This window comes from Zingiber officinale, chromosome 4B (genome assembly GCF_018446385.1).
Source record: "Zingiber officinale cultivar Zhangliang chromosome 4B, Zo_v1.1, whole genome shotgun sequence".
NCBI classification, from domain to species: Eukaryota; Viridiplantae; Streptophyta; class Magnoliopsida; order Zingiberales; family Zingiberaceae; genus Zingiber; species Zingiber officinale.
In genome coordinates this window covers 121,699,156-121,710,421 of record NC_055993.1, presented here as the reverse complement: position 1 = coordinate 121,710,421, position 11,266 = coordinate 121,699,156, and the positions used below count along the sequence as shown (strand labels likewise).

The 11,266-nt window shown below is 34.2% G+C and overlaps 1 protein-coding gene across 1 annotated transcript; it reads left to right on the top strand.

Moving 5' to 3' along the window:
- The first annotated feature begins 2,980 nt into the window (after positions 1-2,980).
- On the top strand, positions 2,981-9,884 carry LOC121976311 (traB domain-containing protein-like). The gene is made up of 9 exons (XM_042528427.1): positions 2,981-3,495; positions 4,273-4,320; positions 4,424-4,483; positions 6,417-6,503; positions 6,591-6,695; positions 7,020-7,133; positions 8,127-8,227; positions 8,657-8,768; positions 9,637-9,884. Exons 1-9 carry the CDS (start codon positions 3,157-3,159, stop codon positions 9,757-9,759), a joined length of 1,089 nt encoding a protein of 362 aa, XP_042384361.1. The 5' UTR covers positions 2,981-3,156; the 3' UTR covers positions 9,760-9,884.
- Positions 9,885-11,266: the final 1,382 nt, after the last annotated feature.

The following is an 11,266-nucleotide window of genomic DNA, read 5'->3' as shown; positions in this document are numbered from 1 at the left end:
TGCCACATCAGTTGCAAGTAATCACAATGATTAACAATGCTATTAAGCAACTAATTTGACATCAAGTCAGCTTATTCACACATAGAACCTCAAATAACATTATTATGTCGAGGCTTTACATATCAGGAAGTTCATAGTTCGATCATTTTCACGAACCACATCGAATCAAACCTGTTGTTTTCGCTACATTAGTCGCTTGTTCAGTGAAGTTTTGTGAGGGAGAGGTTGTCTACTAATCCTTAGAAAATTGTTTTTTTGTCTTTGTTTTCTTCATTTGCAGCAGATGAACATAGATTTCTTGTTTTTTTTTTTCATATATATTATATATATATATATATATATATATATATATATATATATATATATATTCACTTTTGAGTTGAGTGGTGATCATCAGATAGCTTATTTCTAAGTAATTTGCGGCGAAATTTATGTAGTTTGTTTTCACCAATAGACAGTCTTATATGTGATCGTGGTCGAGCCAAATTCGGAATCTTTCAGGTAGCTTAGTCGACTTAATGGTTAAATTAAACATATCATCACATAAATTATTTTAAATTTATTAAGGGATTGAGATGAATAGTTAAAAAAAAAATATACCGAGAAGATGATGAATGCATTATTTATTTTTATTACCATTAAAAGAGTATTTAAAAAAATCAAAGTTTTTTTCAATGTTTAGTAGTTTTTATTAAAGTTGCTCAAATATATTTAAAATTATTAATTATAGTTAAATTTATTTTGGTATCAATTATCTAATGTTGGTTAAAATTGTTTTGAAAATATTCTTGTTCTATTATTGTCGTATTAATTTTGACTAAACTGTTCTAATATAATTAAAATTATTAAGTAATAATAAATTGAATTATTTTAATATTTGTTAAAATTTCCCTAACTTGTTAAAATTAATGAAATAATTTTAAGTAATTTTGCTCAAAATTATTTTATAATTTTACTATTTTATTAAGAATCTAGACTTTACTTTAAATTATGTTAATATTTTTTATATTTTTATATAAAAATGTGATAATACTTGGAGAAGTTTTTATAAATAGTTTTGTTTGGTGATGTTAAAAAGCGTACCTTTTCTATTTTTTTTTCATTAAGATCAAGTGTAATATAATTAATTTGATGAGCTGAATTAGTTGAATTTTGTCCGTCTTATGACTTTCTTTGTAGGTAAATGGTAAGAAATTGTACAACAATGCCTCAAGCCCAATCGTACATATATTAGATGTCGGGCCCTTAATCGACTATAAATTGATTTAAGTCTTAGTGAGTGAAGTTAGGTGGTGAAAGTCTTGGTGAGTGAAGTCAGTTAATAAAAGTCATAATGAGTGAAGTTAGGGCCTAGTGAGTGAAATTAAGTGGTGAAAGTTCTAGTGAGTGAAATCAGACAATGGAAATCTAAAGTTAGGCAACCTTAGGGGGAGGTAACCCTATGTAATGAGAAATCTTGGAGGAGTAAACTCCAAGTATATGTGACTGACTGGTTTTCAATCGACCGAGCACGGTCGACTAGACCAGCAAATTCTTAATACTACTAATACTATTTTACCTTATTATTTTATATCTATTGTACTAACTCAGCATTGCATATAAGTCTTAGTAGATCAAATTCATTAAACATTAAGCGAAATCAGAAAAAATCCAAACAGGTCTGGAGGACCAGATGTTTGACAAATAAGGTCAGATAAGTAATTAGATGAGAGATCCAGTGAGAACGAGTCCTTATGGGATTTTAGGTGTTGATTCAACTTAAATATATTTTAGAAGTCTAAATTGAGAGCATGATTAAATTGTAATTTTGATTAGATAAAATCTAATTAATAATTATTTTATTTTAATTATGCTAATTCTGTTTCAGAGTATATTTTTTATTTGGATTAATGTATATCTAGGAGTGAAGTGTAAAAGTTAAGTCTGACATGAATAGCATTTGAGGCGCCTCAGAGCAGCAGAGTCTCTTTAATCCCACGTTAATTAGCGTTTACATCACTTTATAAAACCAACAAAACCGTTCGTTTTCTTCATCTCCGCAACAACCTCACCGCGTTCGAAGCTTCCCCAATTTCCTCGTCTCTGCGGTCCTCGCTGAGATCGGCCATCCAATTCCTTGCTCGCTTCCTCTTCCTTCGTGCTCCTCGCCGAAGCGTCTCCTTCACAATTCCGTTACGCCACATTTTTTGAGGTTTTCCGGGCGGTGTTAGCTGTACTTGTCACCCTATTTCACTGGAAAGGTGTGTTTTTTCGTGGTTTATGATGCAACAAGCATTGCCCTTCCTCGGTTTCCAGTTTTTTTCTCCCGTTTTTCTTGAAGGGCAAACGATGTAGATCGAGTCGTGATCTTCAGATTTGTCGTCGATCGTCCATATTCGACGAATTGCTCGACTGTCATGTGCAATGCAGTGATTTAATTTGTGGCCCGGGTAAACCTTTTGATTATAATACTTGTGGTTCTAGTTCCATTTGTACTGTTCAACTCTATAGCGTTCTCCCCCACAATTTCACATTTAGGTTTTGCAGCGTCATTCTTGGGTAGAATAATTATGATTAAAATTATTACCAATTTGGGTAGAATAGTTAATTAAAATTAAAATATATTTTAATTAGAGTATTATTTTTTTAAAAAATAGTAAAATAATATTGAACAAGAGTAATTTTGGAATATATATATATTTTTAATAATTTTTAAAAACCATTAAATTTTATCAAAAGTGGTCACGTAAGGTGTTCAAATGACCCCAAAGCGAGTCAGATTTTCAAATTTAAAATAAATTTATTTATTTGCCAACTGTAAAAATAAAATATACCAAATATTATAAATCTTCAATAAATTATGCGTTGCTGAGTAAGCCAAGTCATCAAGATTACTTAGCAATGTGGGACAAGAATATTGTCCCGGTCGGACCGTTCCTGAGCCAGATCCATGTGGTCTTTTGCCCGGTCCACTGAACCGGTCGCTATAAATATCGAAGCCAGACGAGGTGACTCATAGAAGAAGCGGCTAACGTTCACTGCCGCTCGACTCGGCCGAGTCGCGCTTCGTCGTGCCACCGAGCCCGCGCCTCAACTCGGTGCCTCCCCCAGCCCTCGCCCTCCTCCCCCTTCGCGACTTCCTTCTCCAGTTCCAGCTACCGTTGCCTCCGCCCTCTGATGGAGGCCGCCGGATCCGCCTCTCCGGGGCCAGACCCCTTCGGCGCCGACTACGTCCATGTCTCGAAATCTTCCCCCGACGAGGCGTCGCTTCAGACGGAACGACCCGAGTCGCCCGACTTCGATCTCTTCCCTGAGGCGGCGGAAGGGATATCATCCGAGGTGGTGGAGCAGGACGCGAGCGGCCTGCAATCGGGAGATCAGGAGGGTTCGGCGACTGAGGAGAAGAGAGAGTTGCCGGAGAATCTGGCGAAGGGCGTAGTGTTCCTTGAGTGCGAGTCGTCGGCCGAAGGTGGATCCTGCGATGTCTACCTTGTCGGCACCGCCCATGTTTCTCAGGTGCCTTGCTCTCTCTAGGCATCTTTCAAATAAAAAAAAAACTCTTTTTTTTTCCCGGATTTTCTTCTCCTTTCTGATGATAAATTGTATTATATTCGAAATCAAGGTTTCTAAATAGATTTCTTAGTTTTTATCGAAGTGTATATTTTTGATGAATTAGGGGAGAGAAGAAACGCACATAGATAAGAATATGGGAAGAAACAAATGAATGGTTAATTGAATTAATGCTTGCTGTTGTACGTTGCACCGATTAATCTCTTTACATAAAGAGAGATGATGTTTGCATCAATTATTAAACATTGCTGCCATCTATTCAAATACCAATTTTCATGCCCTCACGGGTGTTGTGCAGAGATAAAGCACTCAGAGGAACAATAAGAAGATCAAGATCGGCTTAGTGTTCATAAAATTTCAAATGAAATGAATATCTTTAAGGCCGGCTTCTGAGTTCTAAGTGTGCATAAATGTGCTCCAAATTTAACCGGTAGGTGAATCAAGGGAGAAGGCGTCTATCTCTTTAGGATTAATCGGGTGAAATTCAGACATCTGAATTATATATATATACACAGTTTTTTTAGGGTTTAGTGTTTAGGCTAAAGGAAGTAAAAATAATAAAAAAAATTTAACACTAGATGCTCATGGGTATATATCAATTTTTACTATGCACAAATTTTAACATTGATGATTGGACTTGTCTGACAATTTTCACTATGAATGAGTTGACTTGTCTGGCACAAAGTAAACTATATCTCATTCTCCTTTTTCATCACCGGATAGGAGTCCTGCAAAGAAGTTCAAGCCATCATCAGTTGCTTGAAGCCTCAGGTACATTTCTCTTGAATTACACAAGTTGTTTAATTGCTCATGTTAGCAAGCTGGCCAGACTGCATTAGAGAATAATATGAAAGTTTGTGTCTTATCAATGTAGGTTGTCTTCCTGGAGTTATGTGCAAGCCGGGTTGCCATTTTGGCACCGCAAAATCTTCAGGTGTTGTATTGTTCTGTCTAATTTCTTTAATCAATTTCTTTCTACTCATGCATTTCTGAATTCATGTTTCCATAGGAAATGATGTGTCTGAATTCATGCTTTTCTTAACAATATATTGATATAATCATAGTGTTTTTGTGTTATAGTTAGCCCTTCAGATATATATGTCATTCTAAATTTAGTAGAATTAAGAACTTTTTTTTTTCTTTCAGATTTAGGAAATTAGTAAAAACATTTGCTGAAAGTTCTGCATATGGCATTTCTCTTCTTCTAGATAGTGAATTTTCACAAGTTATCCTATGGATAAACAATTACCACTATCTTTATCATTTCTCTCGTTCATTTTTGGCATAGTCATATCATTATCTAAACTGAAACAATGTTCAATTTTTCCTAAATAAGGAATGTAGTATTTGTTTCTCAGACTTCCATAACATACTTCGTTAAAGGAGGGTGTCTGAAAAATGCAGTATGTAGTGAAGGAAAATATTGGAGGAAAGATAAATTATCATGTGCTATGAAAATTTGATCATGTACCAAGTTTGGAGCTGCATTCTTTTGTCATGGAAGACCTGCAATGATGATATAGCTTTAATTTCTCCAACATCCTTGCATTCCAAAACGTTGGTTGTTTAGTTTATTTCATATGATTATACTGATTTACAAATTATATCAATGAAGATTGATAATATTTGAATTTCCAGTGTTACTGAAAGTAGCTAGGCATCTAGTCAAGGTGAACTCCAAGTATCTCGACAACATCTACACCCGCGTTAGTTGCAACACCTAGGTGACTGCTTGCTATTAGGCAATAGTAGTGTTCTAAAAATCGGTCTAGGCGACCGTCTAGGCGCTAGGCGCCATCCAGCTGCACCGAAAATATGCTAGTCGGCCAGCCTAGGTGGCCTTGGCGACTAGGCTGGATTAGGTGGCCTTAGGCGCCGACTAATCAATTGAATTGTCTAGGCGCCGTGGAAATAATGCAGGATTTTCATGATTTTTTTAGTTGGGCTTTTAAATTTAAAGCTCAATTAAAAAAAACTGAAATGTAAACTTTTTTTTTTTTGTGTTGGGCTCAAGTTTTATAAGCCCTAAACTTTGGTCCAACAAGAACATCGATTTGTTGGCTTTCCTTAGTGGCTAGCATTAAACTCATGAGTGAGAGAACTTCACAAGGACGATTTTTCATCCGAAAAAGAAGAGGAGGATCATAGTGATGATATTGAGTTTGTGTCCATGATGAACAAGTTAATGAAAATTATAGAGAAGAAAAAGTAAAATAAATTTGTGATATTTTATTAGTTGTGTAATTTTGAACTCATTTTAAATTGATGTTATTGTGTTAGTTATAGAATGTAATTTATTATGTAATTTATATTGATACCGTGGAATCCGCCTAGCGACGCCTAGTCCTGGCCTAGGCGCTAGGCGTTGGTTGGGCGCCCGACTAGTGTCTAGCAAATTTTAGAACCAATAGGTGGCCCAGTGGACTCCTGGCAAAAAGGAAAGCATGGTTTACTATATAATTAAAATAGTTTGATGGAAAAAAATAGGAAAAAAAAAATCAGAGGAATAGGTGAATGGTGAGTATTTGGTATTCTAGTATTTAGGAATTGAATGTTCTCGAGTATGTTGTCCCTTGTTGTGAACTGTGAGTTTGATAATCATTTTCTGAGGTAATATTAGGCAAAGTAATATTTCCATTTCAGATTTAGGTTTGATTTAAGTGTGTTGTTTGCTTTTATTTTTGTTTTTTAAAAAACAATAAACTCAGGTTTCATTGATAATTTGTGTGTCCATACAAGTGCCTTGAATTGCTCAGGCAAGCACCAAACGCCGGCAACATGGGGATCTTAGCGCCTTACAGCAGTTTCTCTTTAACAGTACCAGGCATATCATATTACGATGCTACTTCTCTTTTTCTCCCCCTCAGGTTCCGACTATGAGTGAAATGATTGACATGTGGAAGAAAAAGAAGATGAATACTTTTGGAATTCTTTACAGCTGGTTTCTTGCCAAGGCATGGCCCTTCCTTTCTTCGCTTACTGTTTATATTATTTGTTGTTTGTAGGATGTTTGGCCTTAACATAGATGGTTTCCGTCTTAGGTTGCTCATAAACTCGAAGTTCTTCCAGGTGCTGAGTTCCGAGTAGCATATGAAGAGGCAATGAGTTATGGAGGCAAAGTTATCCTGGGTGACCGTCCTGTTCATGTACAATATATCTTCTCAATACACCTTATTATGAAATTGTTATACCATGTTTGATCTGCCTTCTTTGTCATCAACAAGCTATTTGTATAAACGTTGTATACTTTTAAATTCTATTCTTTATTGTATAATCTTGTATAGATTGGTCTTTTTTATGAAAGATTATTGTATGCATGCATTAGTAAAGTTTTTTTTTTATTTTCTTTTATAAACTTAGTGGCTAATAATTGAAGAGTGTATTTGAGGTTAACTGTTAGTGTTCTCATTCGATCATCTACTAATTTCACATTCTTTGCTCATTGACTTTGTTTTTTACAATGTCTGCAGATTACCTTGAAAAGAACTTGGGGGAAGATGTCATTATGGGCTAGAACAAAATTTTTGTACAGCATACTCTTTCAAACACTATGTTTACCGAGTACCAAAGAACTAAATAAGATGGTATGTTGAACCCTCAATTGCTAATACATAATTTGATACCCCTTTTGGAAGAAGAATGAGATTTCTTATACTGCCATTTTCCTTGCTTGTCTGCGTGCATGTTGCTCATTTCACACCATGTCAAATATGTCATAATACCTGAAGCTTCCGACGATCGAAGTGATCTTAAAATCTGTTATTTTTTGCCTAGTAAATTGTATAACATGAACTTCTGTGTATCCAATAACCATTCATTATTGCCTGTAGGTTCTGCTGTAAACTCAGAAATATCGTTGCACATTATGTCTGTATTATTCATATTTCATTGGTTTTGTTGTCGTTACTTATGTACTATCAATAATGCAAATGTGTGCCCCTATCGGTGTGGTGCAGTGATTAAAACACTTGGAGGAACAAATAAGAGGGTCATGATTCAAATTCCAAATGGGACGAATATCTTAGAGATCGACTTCTGAGTGTGCATAAGCTATGCTCTAGATTTACCCTTTTGGTGAACTAGGGGTAGGCCATCTATCTCCAAGATTAATCGGGCGAAGCCCGAACACTTAGATTATCAAAAAAAAACAATAATAATGCAAATGTGATTGTTCTCCTTCCAACATACGCAAACTTTCTGGATAAATGATCAGGGTCAACTTTAACATGCTATCAGCAGAGACCATAAGCAGAGTTGTTCGTCAAATTGAGCCAGGCCTATCAGCCTGTCCACTCGTGAGGAGTGTTTAAGTATACAGATGATCATATTGATCCCTTTCTTAATCACTCAAGTTTTGGTGTATGTGCTCAATCAGTTAACTTTAGTATTTAGTTTGCTAGCAATCAGATAAGCTCAATATCCTTTCGGTAGTTGGCACCTTCATTGTGTTTCAGTTACAAACGTTAGTTCGCCGAGTAACTTAATATTAAATAAGGATCCTATTGTTTAAGTAAAATTGTAATTTACCCTTAGTAGCATTTTCAGTAATATTTGTCTCTCTCTTTTTTTTTTTCCAGTTGGCGGACATGGATAATGTTGACATGCTGACTCTTGTAATTCAAGAGATGAGCAAGGCATTCCCAACTCTAATTGATACTCTTCTTCATGAGAGAGATATGTAAGCATCAAATTCTGATTCCACGTTGTTCCTTATTTATCAATGAAGATAGCTCCTTTGTTTCATTTTGTAGTTGTGTTGGTAATTTGTTGTAATCATCAACATAGTTTATGTAAGCATCAATTTCTGATTCCACATTGTTCCTTATTTATTGATGAAAATAGCTGCTTTGTTTCATTTTGTAGTTTTGTCAGTAATTTGTCATGATCATCAACATAGTTTATGTAAGCATCAATTTCTGGTTCCACATTGTTCCTTATTTATTGATGAAAATAGCTGCTTTGTTTCATTTTGTAGTTTTGTCAGTAATTTGTCATGATCATCAACATAATTTATGTAAGCATCAATTTCTGATTCCACATTGTTCCCTATTTATCGATGATTTTGTCATACTCATCAGCATAGTTTAATGTTTACTTGTGCGCGCAGGTACATGTCCTCTACATTACTAAATGTCGCGAGAGAACACTCATCTGTTGTTGCAGTTGTTGGCAAAGGACATTTAGCTGGAATAAAGAAGAACTGGAAACAGCCCGTTGAGGTCTGCTCTCATTTTTCATGTCCCTCTAAATTTCTTTTCTTTTCTTATGGGTAAAATTTCCCGTGGTGTGGATTGATGGATGCATGACGAACGTAGTGTGAACATTGCTCGATCCATGTGTAACTTCGCCCTTTTTATCGGGAGAAACCATTGCAGGATGGAAGGAGAGCCTTAGCGTAATGATAAAGTTGTTGTCATGTAACTTTGAGGTCACGGGTTCGAGTCGTAGTAAAAGCCTCTTGCAAAATGTAACGTAAGGTTGTGTACAATAGACCTAATGTGGTGCGATCCTTCCTCGGGACCCGGGGGATTCATGCATTGGACTGTCATTTGTTTAGACTGTTATAGGATCCATACTATTTATATTCGAGTCATTTGGCGTTACTCAAATTGGCTTGACACTCTAGACCCTCACCTCAGACACCACACAACACATCACTTCCTACTCCAAAACCCTACTTCGGCAACTCAACCATAATAGTTAGTTTGTACCTCGCACTATTCACTTTGAACAAGCAGAGATTGCACCATTCAAACCCATTGCAACCTGTCAGAACTTGTACTAGTTAGGATGAACTGGAACCCGATCAAATCTCTACCGGCCAAACTCGACCCAGTCCACACAAGTTAAAACCTAGTTGTTTCATATCAGGCACACTGAACCTCCTCCGGGCAGCCCTTTGCAATCTACTGTGATCTGAATTTGTCATTGTCAAACTATTACTTGGATTCGGGTGCACGAGTATTTGATGTATGTTTACACATTCTCAATAAAAAGATTCATCTACTGTGTCTGCGTGTGGTAGGAATGTCGATATAAATAATTTTTACTCGATGAATCTCATATGATCTCTTCTTTATCTTGCAGATGAAGCATCTACTGGAAATCCCTGTGCGAAGTGCAGGACCATCAAGAACAACAATTTTGGTATCTGTTGGTGTGGCATTCACTGGAATAGCTGCTGCCATTTATCTTCTCGCCAAGAGATGATGCTTCAAAATTAAGAGATTTTTTTTTGTTTTAGTTTTTTTTTTTTCATTTTCAATTTTATTATAATTAATTATAGTTTCTGGTTGAAATCAGATTAATTCTATCTAAAATCACTACAGCTTTTAGTTCGTATTTTTCAAACTAATTGGTTTCAAACATTAAATTTCTGTCTTCTGTGTCCTTTTAGTATTATTATTGTTATTATTTTTTAAAAAATAATGTCCTTATGAACTTGTTTTTAAGGAGACTTTAGAGTTTGAATTCAATTATTCTCAAAGTTATGCAAAATGTTTTAACTCTAATTTGCAAATTTTGTTTTTCTATTTACGGTGTTTTAATTATCAAAAGAATACATTTTTAGGGGTAATTAATTATGATTATTTATTTTTATTATAGTAAAAATTGGTTATGCCTATCTCTTTTACAATTTGTTTCCATGAAGGAAGTTAAATTATAAAGTTAATTTAGGATGATTATTTATTTTCATGATTATATTTAAGAGTAAGAAAAGATAGATTAAATTGAATTCGTTCGATTTTGAAAATTTGACTTAGTTAATTTAAAATTTTAATTTAATTAATTCTGTTTGATTTGGATTTTAAATTTTATAAATCCATTAAATCCAAATATCATCCATTGATTGATATATTTGAATTAGACTTAATTTGATTATATTATTAGTAGATGTCATAATTAAAGTAAAAAAAAAAGATTATTTGTAGCTTAGGCATGCCTCTTGATCTATCTCCAATATATGTTAAAGAATTAGTTTATAGTTGATCATAGTTAAAGAGTGGGAGGAAATTTTTTCGGAGGGCATATATCCATAGAAAATTAATCCCATTTCTTTACAACAAATTTGTCAATCTTTCCAAAATCTCAAACATTAGCCAATAATTTTGTTTCATATTATCAAAGCTGGAGGTTAATAGATTCCACCTTGTATTAATTATTTATATGTGCTATTTTTTCTTTAATTTGTTTTTCTTTTTTCAACGCAATTCAACTTTTTTATTACAAAAAAAGAGCAGAGCGAGTAGATAATTAAGGTGTACTCGTACCAAAGAGTAACATAATCGAAATAGGAGCATTTAACTGGGTCAAAATTTTAGCCAAGCATATCATAATCTTACATTTTGTGTTCTCAAGTATCATAGTATTCATTTGTACATAAGTGTAATTTTTGGATACAAGATTGATATCTTGCAAAGATACCCACAATAAATAAAATATCAAGTCTATTAACTATAAGAAATATAATACTATTTATAGTACTATGATACAATTTTGGATCAACTTTCTTACCTTTAAGATCGTAATCTAACTTAATATTAGTGGTCATAAGAATGAATATTTTGTTTTCATTCTTCATTTTAATTTTTTTTAGAATTTATTTTGCATATTTTGATTAATAAATGTATATTCCTTTTTTGATTTTCTTAATTTGCCGCCTTTAGAAAAATGTCAAAGTTTTAAATTCACTTTTTAATTTATAAACTCATTTAGA

Coding starts and splice junctions, on each gene's coding strand:
- LOC121976311 (XM_042528427.1), top strand. CDS start 3,157: ATGGAGGCCGCCGGATCCGCCTCTCCGGGGCCAGACCCCTTCGGCGCC. Junction 7,134..8,126: donor CCAAAGAACTAAATAAGATG/GTATGTTGAACC, acceptor TTTTTTTTCCAG/TTGGCGGACATGGATAATGT. Junction 8,228..8,656: donor CTTCTTCATGAGAGAGATAT/GTAAGCATCAAA, acceptor TTGTGCGCGCAG/GTACATGTCCTCTACATTAC.